This window comes from Thermobia domestica, chromosome 16 (assembly GCF_964235325.1).
Source record: "Thermobia domestica chromosome 16, izTheDome1.hap1.1, whole genome shotgun sequence".
Lineage (NCBI taxonomy): Eukaryota > Metazoa > Arthropoda > Insecta > Zygentoma > Lepismatidae > Thermobia > Thermobia domestica.
Window position 1 is genome coordinate 161,947,481 of NC_137469.1, and position 22,993 is coordinate 161,970,473.

The 22,993-nt window shown below is 35.1% G+C and overlaps 1 protein-coding gene across 2 annotated transcripts in view; it reads left to right on the forward strand.

Moving 5' to 3' along the window:
• Positions 1-22,993, forward strand: part of LOC145673496 (zinc finger SWIM domain-containing protein 5-like) — a 384,102-nt gene that overhangs the window by 328,077 nt on the left and 33,032 nt on the right. For both annotated transcript variants that reach the window (XM_081743256.1, XM_081743258.1), the window contains exons 4-7: positions 13,089-13,232; positions 16,719-16,867; positions 20,222-20,372; positions 22,075-22,226. In XM_081743256.1, the coding sequence (XP_081599382.1) occupies positions 13,089-13,232; positions 16,719-16,867; positions 20,222-20,372; positions 22,075-22,226 (596 nt within the window). The remainder of the gene's footprint in view (positions 1-13,088; positions 13,233-16,718; positions 16,868-20,221; positions 20,373-22,074; positions 22,227-22,993) is intronic.

Consider the following 22,993-nt stretch of genomic DNA (forward strand, 5'->3'; position numbering starts at 1 on the left):
TTTCCGGCCAAATGTACCTATCGGAAATCTAACCAGGGACCTCTCGCATCAAAGGCGAGAGCGATTACGCCACGCGGAAGTCATATATTGACTGCTTTCAATTTTAGTGTTGAGGTGGAAGTCTGTCATAGTTTTATAGTGTGAAACGAAACTCATGTGTTACCTTAGTAATAACAGAAAAGGCTGCGAGAAAGTTCGAAACTCCACATTGCAAATCTCTCCTTCAGAGCAAGTCTGTAGATTCGTTAAAACGCGAACAACTTTCATTTTCGAATATTCAAACAATTTACTCGAATAGCAGAAGGAATTAACTAGTCCATAATTTAGAGAAACATTATTTGAGCAACAATTCGAATGATTTAATAATACCACTTGATGTTACATGAGCAGACATTGCTTTTTGAATATGTAAGAATATTGGCTGAGTAAAGACTGGTGGTTGACTTTTATAAGAAATTATGGACAAATTCCATTTATTATGATCTTCTGGTCATATTTGTTGTTCGCCTTTCTGCCAGTAATGCCTTCCCGGGGATACTACAAAATCACATTGTTATTATACAAAGAATGCATATCACTAGTAGTAAGGTATGGAATTTAACGCTTTTTAGCAGAGTGGATGAATCATTATTTATGAACCAAATACACGGAAAGCATAGTTGATAATGTTATCAATCCCAAGGTTGTAACGTGATTCAACTAGGCTGTCATCTAGGCTGTCATCTCATTGGTAGATGTTGAACGATTGTTTTCATTCCTTAGATACTCCTTAAGAGTCTTCATCCCGGCGAAATTAAAATACCGCTAATTTTACAGTAATTATGTGATATTTTCAGATAAATGATAATTGAAATGTGAAACAAGTTCGCCCTAGATAATATTATTTTGCATGTGGTATCGCGTTATTACGAGTCACCTAGTAGCTTCCCGTTTGCAGCCATTTAGAAACGTGAAAATAAATTACGATTTTCCAAATGTCTGGAAATCAAAAGCAGGTAAATGAGTCGTGATAACGGTATCTCATGTAAAATAATATTGTCTAGGGCGGTCTTGTTCTACATTTCGATTATCTTTTATCTATTTGAAGATATCACACAATTTCCGTAAAATTAGCGGTATTTTAATTTCGCCGTGATGGTGCCTCTTAATAATATCTAAAATAATTATTTTGTCCCCTACCGTTTTTAACACCCTCTCATTCGTTTTCCGCTCGACTTAGCTAATTCTTTCCATTCCTTTCCACACCCACATTTCGAAAGATTCCATTGTTTTTCATCATTTTTGCGTAATATCCATGTTTCTGACCCATATAGCATAGTACTCCACACAAAGTACTTTGTGTGTTTCTTTCTCAACTCTTTGTTCAAGGCTCACAAAGTAGTATCTTCGCCCTCCCAAGAACTTCTTCGCCACTCCTATCCTTGTTTTTATTTCACGTTTACACTTCGTATCACTAATAATACTACCCAAATATCTGAAACTGGGCAAACGTTCCATTTCTCCTCTCCTACTTCTAATTTGTCACCGACCGCTTCGTTCTAATCACAATAGCTTTTGTCTTTGCAACATTTATTTTAATCCACATTCTTCACAGCTCTGCCATTTTTGGTGTTTTTCCATAACTGCCGATCTTTAGTTATCAGCTAAACCAGCGTTTCCCAACCTTTTTCAACTTACGGCACACTATAGGTGTAACTTGAATTCTTGCGGCACACCCATTTTATATATATATATATATATATATATATATATATATATATATATATATATATATATATATATATATATTATTTGTAAATATAGAATACCGTGGTATTTTTATATGATTACTGATCTCCTTACAGAGAAGAAAGCACGATCACTGATTTTTGCCCATCGTAAATTATTATGCTTATTTTTCATTCTAATTTTAAAATGGAAAACAATTACAATGAAATATAAGACTCGGGTTTTAAAAATCCACTTTCTCTTTCGAAAACTGTGCCTAACCTTTAACTAAAAGGGAAGATCACTAAATAACGAATAAATAAACAAATCTCTATACTTTTAAAACACAAATGTATGCATATTTGCTTTGTTGAATTTATTGAATGATATGTTAAAATTTCAAGTTACGAAATAGACTGCAGCAATAAAGAAGCAATAATGGTGATGATAATGATAAATACGTTTTCCATCATTAAAAATGTACAGAAAAGTAACACAGTATGAAACTTAAAATTGTAGATTTATAGTAGAGGTTCATAGTAATGTGAAATACAAATATACATTTTCCCCTATGTCTTGCATTTGATTCCTATAGAATTTATAAATTGTTTCGATTTTCTCGCGGCACACCAGCGGCCCATTCGCGGCACACCAGTGTGCCGCGGCACACCGGTTGGGAAACGCTGAGCTAAACCATATGTTTCATACATTAAGAACTAAATATGAGAAATAGTAACGTTAATTGTAATAATAAAATAAAATTACGGGATATGAGTTGTAGTAAATGTCTTTGTATCTCTTTTTCCTTGTGATTTTCAACATATGCTCGTCATCTATCATCTTTAACTAAAAATAAATGTTGCGGTTCGTAATTGCGATCGTTATCTTATTCGAAGTTGATGTAGCCTCGTTGAGTATCATCGAAATACGTAGGTAAATTAATCACAGATAAGTGTATGTACAAATATATTGATACAACCTATGTTGATGTATTGATATATCTCTCGTGTGTACATTTCAACATGGTTCTCTGATTTTCCATCATAATCGAATATATCACAGAGATTTCAGGTGCAATCAGTACAATAAAATCGATTGGCACAAAAGAGTCTTTGGCGGAATAAAAATGGAAGACCTCCCCAAGTGATGTTGCAGCGGCAGACCCCATGCGAACGAGTGAGCGTTTCGTCTGCCGGGGCGTTTGCTCTACAGTGACCCTTATCGACCTGTTTAAAGCGAGGGAGAGAGAATCCAGGATGGATCGGGATTAAATTTGCGCACATCTAGCTTTAAAGAGAGGGCTCTTCAGTCGCTCTGTCTCTTTAATTGGCTTCGCTTCACGAGTGAGCGACTCTGTTCTGTTGAAGCGGGCACTGGTTATTCTTGCATGGATTTAAAAAGTATCTCTCAAGATGTACTTGAGGTTCCTCTCACGCTAGGTCTTCCAGCTAGCTTTTATGACATTTTCCAACGAATCTCATTTCAGTTGCGACACATACCACTGTTTCCTACACAGTGTAGTAAAGCTTGTGTGTTATAGTGACGAATAAATAAAGAGGACTCCAATTTCTTTTCCTGCATTTGATTTAAATTAAAATCAAAAATTAAATTCCTACTGACTTCACTGTGAGATAGCATTTCAAGTCCCTGTTTTACCTTTGATAAATTACTGCTATTAAAGTTCAAATATCCAGTTCAAGTAATTGAATACAAAGAAAGATAATTTGTTGTTTCATTGCTTGCTTAATGTAATTCGATATGTTATACTTTGTTATACTTTGTTATGCTTAATGTTATACTTTGTATAACAAGGTATTCAATGTTATTACATGTGTAAAGTCGACTAAGTCGATCGATTTGAGTTAATATATATATTTATAAGGCTAACGTGGGTTCCTGTCACCACGGCATGGCGCGTCCTCAGGTTGCGGATCGAGGAGAAGGCCTCTAGATATAGAGGTTAGCTGCGAATATACTGAATAAGCAGTCGCGGACAGACGACTAGGAGTGGTCCTCCAGCTTGGGGGTTTGGGTAAGGCTAACACCCTCATCCTGTAAAAAAAGGTACTTGTTCAGAAACATTCACAAAAGCCTCGGACAAGGACTGATAACTTGGCACGACATCAGCAAAAGAAAATGGACATGAGATTTGGAACATGGAATATTAGAAGTCTTTATAGGGCAGGCGCGTTAAAATCTGTAACGAGTGAGTTAGAGAAATACAGGATGGACGTAGTAGGAGTTCAGGAAGTTAGGTGGGAAGGAAATGGATCTGAGAATTCCGGAAATTTTACGTTTTTTTACGGGGAAGGAAATAAAAATCACCAGTTAGGAACAGGGTTTTTCGTTCACAAACGAATATTACCAGCAATTAAACGGGTTGAATTTGTTACTGACAGACTTTCTTTCATTACTCTTAAGGGACGGTGGTGTGATATTATTGTTTTAAATGTACATGCTCCATCTGAAGATAAGGGTGACGATATAAAAGATTGTTTTTACGAAGAAGTGGAACGGATATTTGACCAACTCCCGCGATACCATACGAAGATTCTATTAGGGGATTTCAATGCGAAGGTAGGACGAGAGGATATTTTCAAACCGATTATAGGGAACGAAAGTTTGCATAAGGAAAGTAATGACAACGGTGTTAGACTCGTGAACTTTGCAACATCCAAAAACCTAATCGTGAAGAGTACAAAATTCCCACATCGCGACGTTCATAAATACACTTGGACATCACCAGACGGAAAAACACATAATCAAATTGATCACGTTTTAGTAGATAGAAGAAGACAATCTAGCATAATTGACGTCCGGTCGTTTAGAGGGGCTGATTGTGACACTGATCACTACCTGGTAGTAGCGATAATACGGGAGAGATTATCGTTGAATAAAGGTAATATTCAATGTCCGAAAACGGAGAGATTTAATTTAAAGAAATTAGAAGAGAGCCAGGTAAGAGAGGAATACCAGATTGAAGTTTCGAATAGATTCGCGGTTTTAGAAGACTCGGAGTGCACTAGTGTTGAGGATACTTGGATTGAAATTAGAGATAGCATTAAAAGTTCAGCAATAGAAAAATTGGGACACGCGGAAATACGTAGGAACAAACCATGGTTCGACCAAGAATGCATTAAACTAGCAGAGAAGAGAAAACAGGCAAAATTACGGTGGCTACAAAATCCGAATGAAACAACTACACAAAATTTCGCAGATACCAGGCGGGAAACTTCCAAAACTTTTAGAACAAAGAAACGGGATTTTTTGAAAGCTAAAATTAAGGAACTTGAAGATAATAGTAAAAATAAAAATATTCGGGACATGTATAAGGGGATCAGCGAATTTAAGAAAGGCTATCAACCTCGTGCTTATATATTAAAGAAATCTGACGGAACAGTTCTCACCGATACGGATAGCCTCTTAAATAGATGGAAAGATTTCTTTGACGATTTGCTGAACACGCAGCCAAAAACTAATGTGCGTGGAGAAAAGGAGATACACACCGCAGAACCGTATATTCCAGAACCCAATCGAATAGAAGTGGAAGCCGCTATAAAGAAATTGAAGAAACACAAATCTCCGGGTGTAGATGAAATTCCGGCTGAGTTAATTTTAGCTGGAGGCGAAAAATTGTGGAACAAGATACACAAACTCATTCTCCTTATCTGGAACAAGGAAGAATTGCCACAAGAGTGGAAAGAATCAATCATTGTTCCAATTCACAAGAAAGGCGACAAAACTGACTGTAATAATTATCGAGGCATTTCTCTTCTGTCAACATCCTATAAAATCCTTTCAAATATTCTGTTAGCAAGATTGACTCCATACGCAGATGAAATTATTGGAGATTATCAGTGCGGATTTAGACGAAATCGATCAACTATCGACCAAATATTTACCATTCGCCAAATACTCGAAAAGAAGTGGGAATACAATACCCCGGTACATCAACTATTTATTGATTTTAGAAAGGCTTACGACTCCGTTAGGAGAGAAACATTATACAACGTTCTTACAGAACTTGGAATACCGAGAAAGCTAATTAGATTAATTAAGATATGTTTAAGTGAATCCCAAAGTAAAGTCCGGGTAGGAAAATTTTTGTCCACGAGCTTCCACGTCGAAAATGGCCTGAAACAAGGAGATGCGTTGTCGCCATTATTATTTAACTTTGTGCTGGAATACGCCATAAGGAAAATCAAAGATAGCAACCAGGGCCTAGAGTTGAACGGCATTCACCAGGTTATGGCATATGCTGATGATGTAAATTTAATAGGGGATGATAGGAGAACAGTAGAAATAAATGCAGAGATCTTATTAAACGCTTGCAGGGACATGGGTTTAGAAGTAAATGCAGAGAAAACTAAATACATGGAAGTGCGTCGGGACCGTAATACGGCAAATTGTGGAGGCGTAAAAATATTAAATAATACTTTTGATAAAGTGGATACTTTCAAATATTTAGGATCAATATTAACAGACGAAAATCATATTCACGAAGAAATTAAATGTCGACTAAAAGCAGGGAATTCGTGTTACTATTCGGTTCAAAATCTCTTGTCGTCGCGAATTCTGTCGAGGAATTTGAAGCTTAAAATATATAAAACGATAATCATGCCTGTTGTTCTGTATGGTTGTGAAACATGGTCGCTTACTCTGAGGGAAGAACATGGACTGAAAGTATTTGAGAACAGGATCCTGAGAAGAATATTCGGACCCAAGAGGAACGAGAATGGGGAATGGCGGAAGCTTCATAACGAGGAACTACATAGTTTATACGGTTTACCCAACATTGTTAGGGTCGTCAAGTCTAGGAGGCTTAGGTGGGCAGGTCATGTAGCTAGAATGGAAGAAAGTAGAAACGCTTTCAAAGTCTTGACTGGTAGACCCATAGGAAAACGACCATTAGGAAGACCTAGGCGCAGATGGGAGGACAATATTAAGATGGATCTCGCAGAGATAGGAATACAAAGTAGAAACTGGATGCAATTAGCTAAGGATAGAAGTCAGTGGAGAGCTTTTGTGAACGCGGCACTGAACCTCCGGGTTCCATAGGCCATAGAGTTAGTTAGTTAGTATTTATAAGGCTGTATAAAACGTGAACTGCTTATCGTGGGACCCTAACAACCTGAGTTCCCGCCAGAAATCTGACCAGTCCCCGGTTGTATGCTAATCATATAGTCAGGAGAAAGGTCGAAACAAGTTCCTGGTCTGCAAAATTTCATATAAAGTAATAATGCATTGAGTGAATTGCTTGGTGGGGGGTGGCTCAGTGGTAGAGCGTGCTTAAGGTCCCTGATTCGATCCCAGCTCGCGCCGTGTGGACTTTGTGGTGGATAAACACCGTGCTCATGGGTTTTCTCGTGATTCTCCCATTTCCTCCCACTTTCTTTATTCCACCATTTTTCACTCACCTCGTCTCCTTTAGCCTAACCGGCATAATCGTGGGACGTAAAACTTAAAAGATTTCATTTCATTTTTTGAATTGCTTGGTAGCTAGTTGTATAGCACTTAACAGTGGAAAGCATGTTCAGAAGTTCAATTTTAGATTACGTCATATGCATTTGTTTTCCCCAAATGTTGCGTCCGCTTTAATCATTTTAGTTTAGTTCTTTTCTGAGTTTAGTATTCCTTTTATATATATATATATATATATATATATATATATATAAGGTTTGTATTCAAGGGAACGCGATTTACATATAGGATCCAAATCATATGAGCTTCCACCAGGAAAAGATCACCATGTTCCCCGTTTCGAAGGTTATGAGGCTAAAACCATCTTCCCGCAAGAGAGAATTCCTTTATAGCAACCATTTGGAGGAAAACATCAATTTGCGATTTCTGTAATCGAGTTGATTTTATTTTAGCGTCCCTTTCAGCAGCGAGGCTACTACCCTTACTTTGTAGATATATTTAAAGTAAGTCATATGAACACCTTATGCTTGAAATTCGGTTTCGATACTTGAAGACTTTGGACTATATGAACAAAAACAAACAAAAAAAACAAACAAAAAAAAAAGTGGCAAAAGTGTAAATGCAATGAAGTCTCTCAGTCTCTCTCCCTGATTACAAGTCTTTCTTTATTCCTTTCGTTACTTAAAAGAAAGAAAATGGCAATTGCAAGCGTACAAATAGGTCAGTACACTACATTAGTCAAATATACGTCAATCTGATATGAAGCCTAGTGCAAATTTACAGAACAGTGTTACAATCTTCATAACGCTCGTTGGTAATCCATAAGCTTCTCTGTCAAGTTAATTCACTACGTTCTAAGAAAAGTATTTATTCGATAGAATGTTAATAGACAAATAAAAAGAATCTTGTTTAATTGTGATATAAACTGTTCTAAGAAATAATAGTCTATACTCAGAACTAAATTCTGAGCCACAAAAATTTTTAGTTAAGAATTTCATTAAGTTTTAACAGGTTTTCCAGAAGTAGAAAGTAAACATTTAAAAAAAGAAAAAAAATCGTTCAATTGCAATTAAAGTAGCAGGATACATGTGCGCAAGTATATACAGGGTTAGCATAAATGATTAATTTATTTTGAAAAGACTATATTTTCAAAAGTATTTCACGTACACACATGAGAGATACATGAAAAGAAGCACAAACTCACCAAATTTATACATCCTCTACAAATGTTCAATATGTGTCCCTTTGGTGACATGACAGACCTCCAGATGACGTCTTTTCTCTTGCATTCCCTCTATTTTCGACAGGTATTAAGAGTCTTCATCCCGGCGAAATTAAAATACCGCTAATTTTACAGTAATTATGTGATATCTTCAAATAGATAAAAGATAATATTGAAATATGGAACAAGAGCGCCCTAGACAATATTATTTTGCGTGAGGTACCGTTATCACAAGTCACCTAGTGGCTTTCCGTTTTCAGCTGTTTAGAAATGCGAAAATAAATGCCGATTTTCAAAATGGCTTGAAATCGAAAGCAGATAAGTGAGTCGTGATAACGGTTTCTAATGTAAAATAATATTGTCTAAGGCGCTCTTGTTCCACATTTCGATTATCTTTTATCTATTTGAAGATATCACATAATTACTGTAAAATTAGCGGTATTTTAATTTCGCCGAGATGAAGACTCTTAACCTCGTACTGCTACACTTCCATACTCAATCAGGATATTGATTCCTGCTGCCATCTGGAATACACAATACATAGTTGGTGAGTTTGTGGTTCTTTTCATATATCTTTCATGTGTGTACATGAAATACTTTTGAAAATATAGCCTTTTCAAAATGAATGAATCATTTATGCTAACCTTGTATCTTTTTTTTCATTCGTCGGTTGTAGAGTTATGACGTGGATAACCTTTCAGGGGGCCACGTCTTGTCTACGACCCGTAGTTTGGACATCACTATCCTAAACTATAATTAATAGATGTGGCTCAACACTAGTAAGTTTAGAGGTATGAGGTAAATTATATGCGATAACGGGGGTTAAAACAGAAAAATATTGGCACTAGTTAGAAATGAGAATAGATTTAGGTACCAAATTGGGAACGGAGATCAGGTAAAAGAGAAATTTTTGGGGGGTGTCCCTTATCTTAGCTTCTCGTAATACCAAAGAGTCTTCACCACAGGAGGAGTCGATAAGGCGAATGAAAATTAAAATTATTTTTTGTGATTTATTGATTTCATATAAGATGGAGGAAGTTTGTGTATCGCCGGAGAAGGCGAAATTAATTCATTGGGGTTGCAACATTGCGCACATTTAATAATCAAATACTATCTGGAGAGAGGTAGTAAGTTTTGGTTGTTATAGCAACGACGGTTGTAAAGGAAGCAGGTGGAAACGGAAGCTGCATCCACTTTGCACAAGACCGCAAGATTGAAGTGACACATTGTACCCGAACTATATTTCCTCCACCTAATTTCCCTAATTAGTATGTTTATTGCTGGACAGCAAACGCTTTTAGCTAAATAACCTGCACCTGCTTCAGTTTCTTCAATATTCCCTGCAGTTAAACTCTCCGATTCATATATAATAGCCACTGGTTTATAGATCTTACAGTTCTTGGATTCAAACGGCGCTAAAAACAATTTGTTTGATAGGACTTGTGCATTACTATTGTCTTCTCTTTTGCGTGAAATGTTCTTGTTATCTGTAGTTTAATATGATTTGAATGAAAGAAGAAAATATTGCTTTGAAGCGTGGACATAAATGAGCTGAAACATTTGCTTAGAGTTACTCAAAAATAGTGTGCGAATAGAAAATTCAGGGAATTCGGAAGGGGTGGAGGTGGAGAGAAAACTGAAGCTCCTCAAGTCACATATCAGTACCTTTTAAGGGTCTTCACTACAGCGAAATTAAATTACAGCTAATTTTAGAGTTTTTCTGTCATATCTCCAAAACAAATAAAAATATTCGAAAAGCAGAAACATAGTGAATTAGACAATACGATTTAGACCGTTATCACAACTCATCTATCTGCTTTCGATTTGCAACTGTAGATAGATTTAGCATTTTTTTTTTTTTTTTTGCGGGTTTTGTAAATAGCGGCATACCAAAAGCAGATAGGTAAATTATGGCAAAGGTATCACATGCAAAATCGTATTATCTAGTTCACTACGTTTCTGCTTTTCGAATATTTCTATTTGTTTTGAAGATATCACAGAAAAACTCTAAAATTAGCGGTAGTTTAATTTCGCTGTAGTGAAGACCCTTAAGTCGAGATTTCTTTGTGTGGCCACGATCTCATCTCTGATACTTAGGTATTTAGGATCTAATTGCACGTTAAATAATTTTTCGTAAAATTTCCATTCAGATACTGTAACACTCATCAAAATATGTAAGCATGTCTGTAATACAACGTACATAAAATCATAAGTGTAATGTCTGTAATGATTTTAAGTGTGTGTAATGATCTGAAATAAAATCATAAGTGTATTTCGGAGCCGCGGTGGCTCTGTGGTAGATCGTTTACCTCTGGTGCATGGGTTCCCTGGTTTGATCCCAGCTCGCGCCAAATGGACTTTGTGGTGGACAAGCACCGTGTGTATGAGTTTCCTTGGAGTTCTCCCGTTTCCTTCTATTTTCCTCATTCCACCATTTCATTCATTTCTCATCATCACCGTCTCTTTAGCCTAAGCGGCGTAACCGTGGGACGTAAAACTCAATTTCATTTCATTTCATAAGTGTACTTTCATGTATTATTAGAAGATTAGTATTATTATTATTATTTGAATTACGAACTGCAATTCTGATTTCTTGTGGGACCGTTACCGTCATCAATACCAACCCCCTTTTTTATATATATATAAATTTTTGGTTTGGGATTATGGTGTCGCACGATTGTGTGCAGGTAGTTGATTAGAATAACAATTGACAGTTATGTATTTACCTATTTAAAACATTGAGTGCATCACGGGAAGAGAGAATGTTCTGACTAGGGTTAGGATTTTTAGGTACACACTTTTTTTCTCTCCGAAGGTAGCTGAAGTGTCAAATGTTGCTTCCCATGGCGATAATTTACCAACATCTTGTTCCCCCCCCCCTTTTTAGCCCCTTGTCACTTTATTTGCTTAACCAGCCCCTAATCTCATTTTCTTCCATTTTCTCATCGTTTATTGGTCTTTTATTGGTACTTTCTAAAATGTTATTCCAAATTTCCCAGTCATTGTAAACTGAGTGTGCTATTTTCGTAAGCACACCATAATTTTGAGAAGATCAAACAATTCGTGCTTTCTCTGAATTCAGACGACATAGGTGCAAATTCCAAGGCTCATAAACGTCTTCAGCAAGAGAAGATTCATGATTTGCAAACAAACAATATGATGACTACGATTAAAAACTTAGAATAACAACGCTTCGAAAAAGAACAGTGATCTATCTGCTTCCATGAGGCAACAATTAAATTTCGCTGAAGAAAAGCTGGCGTTAGTCTTCAGAAGAATCCGAATGTTGTCTAAGTTGCAATTTCTACAGCATCCGAGTGAATACGAAGTATGTCAAGGAATGAAGCTTTAGCATCTATAAAGACATTTTCCGCCTTATGCAGAGTCGTTTTGAGGTACGATTAGCGTCATACTAAATGCCTGACTACTGCAGGAAATATACGTTAGTCGAACTCTTTAGTATGGCACTAATCATGTATCAAAACGATTCTGCATAAGGTCCTTTATCTCCAAATAGAAATACGCTTACATTTCACAACTTAGAGATGTTTCATATTGAAAAGTACAACAGTTTTTTTTTCTTTTAATTATTTTCTTTCCTAATATACGAGACTTATCGATTGTTTATCCGTTGAAGCGTGGTGTCCCTTTATTGGGAATAAATGCAGAAATTGAAAGCTTAGGTAAAGAAGGTCAGAGGAGAAAGTCCTGGCTTTCCCAGTTCAACTTGAATATTGCTAACAATATCATTCCATTTGAACATTAACCGGCTTGCGGGTTATATTCTACATTTTTACAATAAGGCTTGTAACTTATTAATATAGGTGAAATTGGAACTTTATTCGAGGCGAAATCGGCACATTATATAAAATGTACTTTGCTCTATGAAATTGAGAAAAACTATTTCAAAATATGTAAGCTATTTATGTTGAAGCAGATTTTGCACTATAATGATTCACTTTTATTAAAACCAATGTCCATGTCGCTCCGCAGATGTGCATAATGTTACCGAGGAGACGAGACAGAAGCCTTCTTTTCACGGAACCTTTTCGAAACTATAGACCGTCTCGTGAGCAATAGATGTGAGTCAAAATAATTACTGTTTTAAAGATCCAAATTAACATATAATACTAATATAAAGCTGCGATTGAATGCTAATATTCTGTATTAATGTTATCTACATAGAGTTTTATCATATATACCTATGTAGTCTTTACATTTGTTTTCTTTTTTAAAATTTATGGAAACTTCACTGAGAAAAAAATGATGTGGCGTACGTAAAATCGTATGTTACATTTGTAAATCGTGTAGTTTTTGGATTTAACGTAGAGCAAACGTATAACTGAAAACGCATGTTTTATAATATCTTCCGTATAAGTGTTCCATCTGTACGTACTTTCCGTTTGAAACAATATAAGTGGTTAGGATCTCACATACAAATTTACGTATAAAACATATAGCTGACGAAGGTAATATACATATATGTATGTAATATAAGAAAGACTGTTAGATGTCAGACATCCTGCAACGGCATGATGTAACGACTAAGGGCAGTGCCTATGTAGCATACGGATAACATATGTTACGTACTGATTTCTGTATTAAGCAAGAGGATTCCGTATATTTGTACAATATGCCGCTGTCCGGAGAACAAATTTTTTTCAGTGTTGTTTTTCAAAGATTATTTATTAACTAATTATTTCAAAGATTATTAATTAATATTTGTTAATCTTTCCAGAAACACTGTTGCAGATGGATCGGCAGCAGCTCCAGAAGTTTGTGCAGTACCTGATCTCAGAACACCACACGGAGGTGTTACCCACTGCCCAAAAGTTGGCTGACGAAATTTTGCAACAACGCTCAGAAATAAATCGGATACCTGGTAAAACATGCTTCCATTTAATAATTCGTAGTTTTCTTATTGTATTTGCCAAGTAGGGTAAATCCATATCAAATCTACTAATGATTGCTGAGTTTTTTTTTCTCCCATAAAGTTGTAGCATGTTCAGAGTTGAGAGTAAAGATTCATTCAAATGCTCAGTTTTCTTTTGAGTGGCCATTTTGTATAGGCGCATAAGCCAATTTTGTACTTTACAAAGGCTTGTGCTAAACACTGTAGCTTCCATTGTTTTTGAAGGTACTATTTTCAAAGAAAAAGAAAAGAATTAAGTGTACGTTTTGTGTTCAGTGCGTATTTAAGCCTACTACACTATAAATACCATCAAACAATTGTTGAAAATGAAAGTTTGAAAAATGCAAATTTCCGTTTTTAAAATTAAAAATTTTAAAGAAAAAAATAAAACTCACGATTATTATTATTATTATTATTATTATTTTTTTTTTTTTCGAGATATAGGCTTTGTGGTATACTAGTACTAAAAATGTTCGCCGCTTTTGTTTTGTTTGTTTGTTTGTTATGGAACTTCAAGTATTGCGATTTTTTTAAAAAAAAATCAGCTATATTCAGCCTGAAATATCTAAAACTTAAAAAAAATCTCAAATTTTTACAGAATAGACATCAGTAAGCTTAATCTGATACTGAACATAAAATGGTGTACATTTAACTATCTTTCAAATGATTTTTGTGTGAAAGCAATGCCTTAAAAAATAACGAAGCTATAGAATTTATCGCAAACTGTTGTAAAGTGCAAAATAGGCTTTATACAAAATAACTGCTCAAAAGAAAAACTGAACATTATAAAAAGAAAATTAATGTATGCTTGTTTTCAAATTTCAAAATATGGTACAACTTTAAGCACAAAAAATTAAAAAAATAATAAATTTTATCAACGATCTTTTAATCTAATTGAGTGATTTCAAATGAATTTATCCAAGAAGCGTTTTTCTTCTAAATGCTGTTTACTTAACTTAAGATGACAGTTCAGCATAGATTTCCTTCTTCATTTTCCAAACTCAACTGAATGCTGCACTACATGAACAATGAGAAACAAATTCCGAGTTATATGCCTCAATTCCATGACAAATACAAGCTATATTACAGGCTTAAAGATAGTCCAACACCGTATTAATCAAGCAAGTTGTATTTTGTTCTAAGGGCTTACATTGTTTTTATAACTATCTGTATATATGTTAACGCAAGATCTGACGCAGAAGTCACTTCAGAGCCATCTGGCGGACTGGATTGCAGAAATTCCACACAACGAAGTGTTAGAAACTTCCATACAAAATATTTCTTTGTGCCTTTGAATATGTCACGAATCAAGTGTATATAGACTTTCCGAACACCCTGTGTGTGTATATATATATATATATACAATACTATCTATACAGGATGTTTCAAAACAACACCGACAACGTTTGGTAGGTGATTCCTGACACCAAGATAAGACGAATAGCATAGACCAACCTGGGTGCACAAATACTTCCTTTCGGAATTATAGGCTGCCGAAAACGAAAAAATGAATTTTAAACTCCAAAACTCCATAAATGTGGGAACTACCGTTCCTAAGTTCAAAACTTCACTTAGGAACTAATATGTGCCCTATCCAAAAAATACATGGTACAGAATTCGAAAGTACTCACGCAACAATTTTTATATAAAGGGAGTTTGGCTACGGGCATGTAATTTGAAGTACTCTCCAACTATCTCTATAAAAATTGTTGCGTGAGTACCGCAGGATTCTGTAACATGTATTTTTGGATAGGGCACATATTAGTTCCTAAGTGAAGTTTTGAACCAAGGAACGGTAGTTCCCACAATTATGGAGTTTTGGAGTTTAAAATTCATTTTTTCGTTTTCGGCAGCCTATAATTCCGAAAGGAAGTATTTGTGCACCCAGGTTGATCTATACTATTCGTCTTACTTTAATATCAGGAATCACCTCCCAAACGTCGGTGTTGTTTTGAAACACCCTGTATAATTTTACGCATGTAACACTGTGTAATGCATGATTTAAATAAAGAGATAATGATAAGAATTTCTTGAACTTTCATCGACAGTTCTTTCAAGGTTTATTATTTTACCTTTACAAAGTACATCTCATGTGTATAAAACACTATGTCATAATGTACATAATTACATATAATAATAAATATAAAATGCGACTCTTGAACATCAACAAAAAATATATTTTATCTTACTAAGCTAAGGTAAGAAAAAATACTTAAGAATATGTACTAATCCTTGTATACAACTTATACTGATAAAATGTGAATTAATTCCTTCTGCCCGTAACGTAAACATGTTAATTTTTACCGATATAGCTTTTCTCAAGAGCTGTCAATATATTATACACGTACCATGTTCAATTTATTAGTGTTCCACTTATTGTATTGGATCATATGTATTGGATTGGCCAAATTGCAAGGAGACAGTAATTACCCACTACTACAGCCAGAAATACAAATCTTGCAAGTATAATATTTCCCCTTAAATATCGTAGTTTTGACTATTTTCTTAAATTTTACAATGTTTTATCTTTTGTTACAGCTGGTAACATATGGGATGAATACAATACTGTACTAATTATATATATAGGAGAAACGTACAGAAATTGAAGTTAAACGTCCCTTTCAGCAGCGAGACTACAATATATCAGACGTGGATCTACAACTTAACGTGGTATCCGAACCACATGAAATTCCACGAGGAATCGAACCTGGATCTCCCGTGACAAAGGCGCGTACGAGAACCATATAGCCACGTGAGAGCTCTATTTAGAATTTAAGGAACTAGTCAAAACTATGATATTTACGAGAGAGGTTTATAGTGGCGAGATTTGTAATTCTGGCTACAGTAATGGGTAATCCGTAATCCCCGTATGCTTGTAATTTGACCAATCCGATACATATATTACGATTCAAGTGATTATAAGTGACATATTAATAAATTGTATATCTATTAAACAAAATCATATACAATCTAAGTGTGACTCAGGGGCAGATCCAGGGGGGGGGTCGATCGTCCCCCCAGAAAAGGAAACTTTCTTATTTTATATATATAAATAAAGCCCATCCCAAAGTTTGGAGCCCTTAAAAGTAGCAGTATGACAACCCACTGCCCACCCCCCAGAAGTCGGTCCTGGATCCGCCCCTGGTGTGACTAAATAGAATGATAATGAGTCATGAACGTTTTATTATAAGCAGAAATAGTTCTTTATAAACTGTGCATTCAGTATGACAATTAGTTGTGAAATATTTTGTGGGACAAGAATATCGTGTCGTCAGTGCTTAGTATGTTATGATACCCTACTATCCATAATGTAGTTTTCAAATAGATCAATGAAATCTCATCACTATTTTAATAGTAGGAAAGTTCTAAGGCGTATGATGAATATATGTAAGGAATGTTACGAATATACGAGTACATACATGTATTTATTTATTTTTTTTTCTTTTTGTGACCTAGGGGCACCGGATCCTACAGCAGGTGCCAGTGCAGACGACGATCACAGCTGGCACCTCGACGAGGAGCAAGTGTGTGAACAGGTCAAGTCCTATTTGTCTCAGGGAGGTTACTACAATGCAAATAAGCAGTTGAACTCACTATTTGCAAAAGTAAGTACGGTACAAATTACGTATGCTTAACACGTAGTAAAAATTCCGTGTTTCTCATTTGTGATGCAAACTGCTTTAAAAGCGTTTTTTTTTTTTTTTTTTTTTTGTAATTATTGAAATGTGAATGCAGATAATTGCAAAATAATCATCACTATCTCCAGCTTAGTTGATTCAGTAATAATAAGGCCTATTAGTCTATCTTCGATTCAGTAATGTTAATTAGTAGCTAGGGATGGGCAAAACGGTTTTTAAACCGAAAACCGGGCAAAAACCGAAAACCAGCTTCTAGAAAACCCGAAATCTGAAAAACCGACATTTCGGTTTTCTCCAAAACTGGTTTCTATTTTATTCAAAACCAGTTTCGATTTTCACCGAAACTGGTTTCAGTGAAAACTTTTGGTAAACACACAAAACTATTTTTGTGGCTATTCTGGTCAGAATTAGAACAAATTAAAAATAAGAAAAGCTGGAACCAGTTTTGAAAAAACGGAAAACGGATCCGGTGAAAAACCGAATTAGTTTTGGAGAAAATCGAACCGGTTCTGGACGAAAACCTAACCGGTTTTGAAGAAAATCGAAACCAGTTCCGGCGAAAAATCACTTTTAAAAAATTTTCAAAAACCGGTTTTTGTAGCCACCAGTAATAGCTTCATAATTAAGAAGAAGAAAGAAAAAGAAAACCATTCAAAAAATCTATGCATGTTGTGGTCGCAACTCTGAAAGTATTACTAATAATAAAGATATTCTAGTAAAGACAAGATTATTTCATATAAGATACTGTTATCACGACTTATCTGCTTTCGATTTTCAGCCATTTAGAAAATCGGCATTTATTTTCGCGTTTCGAAATGGCTGCAAACGGAAAGCTACTAGGCGACTCATGATATCGGTACGTCATGCAAAATAATATTGTCTAGCGCGCTCTTGTTCCACATTTCAATTATCTTTTATCTATTTGAAGATAATCCCATAATTACTGTAAAATTAGCGGTATTTTAATTTCGCAGTGATCAGGCCTTTTAAAGAAATAAGTAAAACAGTAAATAAATATAGAAATACAGTAAAACTTAAAAGGCGAAAATAGTTACTGTATTGTTGTTATTTTGTACTACACGCCACATAATTTTCAGAAGTTGCTCCTAACTTAGAAACTATTATAGTTGTATTCGTATTATTAAAAATGTTAATTTCTCCAGGATAGGACAAACTCAACAATTAGTTTTAAAATATAACCTTAAGAAAAAGGCATCTCCTGTCTTTTATATTAACATTTTATTCTCGTAAACTTTACTCTCTTAATACTTAAGACACCTGACCTTACAGTACTATCAAAGTAGAATTTTCTCACTTCAAAGCATAGACTATTTAAAGTGGACAATCTGTCAGGCCTGGAGTATACGGATGCTGTTAACGTGGCGTTAGCAACGCGGAAAAAGAAGCGTTATTTTTTGGACTGTGCAGGCGCTCGCTATACACGTAGCATATGCACAGTATGTCAAAGCCTCTTTTCAATAGCTTAAAAAGTACCTCCTCTTACGTTTATATTTTCTTATTCACAATAATCACTTTTGAAGTACTACACTAAACTTTATACCGGAAGGATGTTCGAAAAATACTTGTGTGTGCAACAATTGTAATAAGTTTGTGGATTGTATTTTTCGCGATATAATTTTTTTTCTCTTCTACTAAACTGTGAGGCCGCTGAATATTTTAAAGATTCTTCTATTTCGTATACATACATACTACCAACGTCGGGTTGTTAATGCACTCAGATCGTCGAATACTCTCAACGTTCGGTTAGTGCGTCTTCGCTCCGCGTTGAAAATTTTTATATAGTCCATCCAATGGTATAGTCATTACCCCAATCAGCCGGCGTTAACGCTGCGTTTTTAGCGCCCTTTATAGTCCAGGCCTAACAGCAATTAGCAACAACTTTTCTAGATATTTAAGCAACATATATTCATCGCATACTTTTTCTGTTAGATTTTACATTGGTATTTGCACTCCATCTTACTCAGCACTCTCAACGCCGGCAGAAACAAGCACAATACGGTAGCAATTTACATAACTTTACAACAACAGAAAATACCTTACCACAGTGTTTCTCAAAGTGTGGGTCGTGGACCGGTTTTTTGGTGGGTCGCGAGAAGTTTTTCCTTTTAATTTTGGAAATTTTATTTGATCCAGAAAGATATGTTGTAAAGTAAGTACTATTCAGGAAATGCAAATTGGAAGTGTTTGTTAATGAGGTGAAGAGTAAGTGGTTACTCAAAGCCTTGCCCTCTTCTACAGTCAATAGAGATGTTGGGTTTGGATGGAAAGAGAATGGGTAAGCCAAAATCTGTTAAGGGGTAGGACAATGCGTTGGGAATAGTGTTAGCTCTGTGTTACATTTATATGGAAAAATTAGAAATATGATTTACAAAATTTAATTGGTTTGAAATACACCACCATTGCGTAGAACGACAATGTATATTTGAATAAAAGCAGGTGGGCCACAAAATACTTTTTAATATTTAGTGTGAGTCGCGGTAACAAGTTTGAGAACCACTGCTTAACATGCCATAATATGACTGAGCCATGTAGGATATAGAACTCTCAGTAATTACTTTTAAAGTTCGACATACAACATTTTCAAAAACTAGGTTTAAAAAATAATATAAAAAGTATGGTAGCCTAAATAATATACATAAAGGGAAAAAAGTTCCCTTCAAACTAAAACTTTAAAGTAGTAGTTATTTTTAAGCTTGAATAATCCTTATCCCTCCAAAAAAGTAAATTAAACCCTTGCATTTGCAAGTAACTTGCAAGTGGATCAATTTTTCATAATGGAATAAGAATAATGGAGAGTCGGGTGTAGAAGAGAATTGGAAGCATAAATGCTAAAGTAATGATAAGCTATCGGATTTTCCATAAAGCGGAAAACACCACATTAGAGGATTTTCACTTCTGTTTTTGTGGCAGTCTTCCTTTTACATGCTAATAAAGTAATTTATGCTTATTCCGACCTTGTTACTAAGACGGAAAACACGCCGTTGTTATGTAAAAATAACACTTTCTCATTTTTGCTTTTCTTCATAGCACATAAACAATGTATCCTGTAACATATGCAAGTGCGAAATTTTTATTGATTTTTTTTTTAAGCGATAAATAATTTGCCACCTCGTAAAGTATTAACTTGAAAGAGACAAATATCTACAAAAATACTTAAATACTTTGAACATGGAGTGAGATTTTCGATGTATGTTAGTTCGAATATTAAAATAAGTTCCCGGATATCCGTGTTTTATCTAGTGTACAAACTTTACGTAGTTCTTACACATATGAAATTAAGTATTTTTCTCTTGTTTTCAGGTGAGGGAGATGCTTCGAGCGAGAGATTCGAACGGTGCTAGAATGTTAACACTCATTACGGAACAGTTTCTAGCAGACCCTAGACTTATATTGTGGAAGTCCCAAGGATCTCCTATGACTGACAAATGTAGGCAACTTTGGGATCAGTTAGGTAGGTAAACTCTCACACACACTGAGGATCGTCTATATCTATCTATCTATAAAGTACAGGAATAAAGTTTACTCTGTAATGTTGATCTTGATTTTAAAGTTGTTTTCAGACGAAAAAGAAGTGTCTAGAAACTGCACTGGAATTGGTTTATTCATTTCGAAATTATTGATTAAAGAGCTTTTGAACAAGTTGTGAACTTTTTGCTGACGAATTTTATATATTTAACATATAAAATTATAACAACATAGAAAAATCATAGTTCTGAACCTTTTATTAATGTGTTATTTCACCTCATACGAGGGTGATTCAAAAAGTAATGCCTCCAACGTGATACCTCAATTTGTGTTTGACAGATAGCACCGATACAGGTATCAGTGGAAAGCTTGCAATGTCAGCTATAAATGGTAGCATCATTTTTGAACATAGTCCCCGTTACGGGTAACACTTACGCCAACGCGAAACAAGGTTTGTCATGCCGTCGGCAGAGAATTGTGCTGGCTGCTGGCGACACGTTGCCGAACTGTTGCTTCCACCTCCGTGTCACAACTGTAGCGTTGGCTCTTAAGGTGATTCTTAAGATTGTGGAAGAGCCAAAAGTGGCAGGGCGCAAGATCCGGACTATAGGCAGGATGAGACAGAACGTCAACAAACACTTTGCCAGCAGATGGGATAACTTTGAATTTTTTGGCGGAGGAGAGGACGTGTGGCGGTACTCCATCGACTGATGCTTCATTTCCGGATCATAGTGGTGTATCCACGACTCGTCGCCGGCGATGAATGTTCCTGGGCACCAACCTTCCGCAGTCAGAAATTCAGTGACAGCCCGCTGTTTCAACCGGACATCACCACTGGACACCATGGATTGCTCCATTACTAAGGAACGAGAAGAGATAGGAAGGTGAAACAAGTGACATTCTAAACCTTAAACATGAATGTATTATTGATAAACAGTGCAGACTGTTTACAATACTATTGGCCAAGTAATGGACTTGGAGGCATTACTTTCTGAATCTCCCTCGTAGCATCAACTGGGATTTACATTCTTATTATGTGACATTAATAAAGGTATTTTGTAAGGTTAGTTTCTTTCCACTTTGATTCAAACTAAGGAATTTTTACTTGGGGTTGGAGGGAAGGATGTAATATAGTTCAGAAATACCATTTATCAATTATGACGTTTTTCTTCCCCTCGGTCGTTTCTGTATCGTGTCTCAATTCATTTCTTTATAATTTGCTCCAATATTGTTCTTTTAGCTCGTAATTTTCAGAACAACAGTTCATTGGTTTTACTCGCACTCCATTCCTTCTTCCGGATGCTTAAGCCTCTTCTCCATGCAGTACATACTTCACATGAAGGATTTCATTAATCTCTTTCGAAACCCTTGATTCAGCGAACCACAAAGTACGCATTCTTCTGTAGCCTTTCCTGTCCTTGCTGTTATTCCCGTTTACATTTCAGGTGCTCATTAATAATACGTAACACCTGAAACTTTAGTTAGTCTACTTTCTCGTGTTCAACTGTATAGTATTCTCGTTATGTAGTTTACAGTAGTAAATTTGATGGCAGATAACATTAGTATAAATAGAATGTTTCGTTAAATTTCACTTCTGCTTGTAATGTGTGTTAAATACAATTTTCATTAACTATAAACAGGGTTCAGTATCAAATGATAAATAAAATAAAATAAATTGTATATTGCAGGTGCATTATGGGTATGTATAGTATTAAATCCACATTGTGGTCACATAGAAAAACAGCACTGGAAAGTATTATTAGAAAAATGGGCCTCCATAGACGTCTGTCCACAAGAGGATCCTGATTTCAGACCTCAGCCGCTCTCTAGGCCAGAAGGAGTAAGTTCACTTTTTTTTTTTTTTTTTTTTTTTTTGCATATCACTGCTTTGTGTTTCTATTATGCTATTGTTGTTTTCTCGATTCTGTGTAATTATTTGTTTATAATGGTCAAGTGTTTCTTGCAGTTATGAAGTTACTACATACATAATAGTTTTCTAAACACACAAGGAAAATAATATATTCTTCTTTATATATATATATATATATATATATATATATATATATATATATATATATATATATATATAAAACTTAGTAATAGAATTCAACAATAACTTAGTACTACCCAAGCCGATTACTTCACAAGTTTTGCAAAGATAAAAAATAAAATTAATATTTTAACAAATTATTGAAGTTTTTTCTTTTTCTTTTAAAAGAAAAGTTAACGTAACTCAAACCGTGAATATACAAATCCTGTACGATCCTGCACGTTTTCGAACATAAATATTACGGATCTACTGAAGGCTGAATCTAATGAAAAGATTAAATGCAACAAATAGTATGGATAACTCATCCACTAAACTGTAAAGCATTAAAACTTTGTGTTCTTCATATTTTAAAATTAATTAGAAAATTTACAGGAAATCAAATTCGGAATCATCCCTCTACTATGAGAGGTTTTTTTTTTTTGTTTTTGTTTTTATGTTATAAAAATTCTTGTTGAATTCAGTGGCGGATCTAGAAGATAAAAATTGGGGCGCAGCCAAAACTTAGACTATCATAGGTATATCATGAATGTACTGTAAACTTTCAAAAATGTATAAAC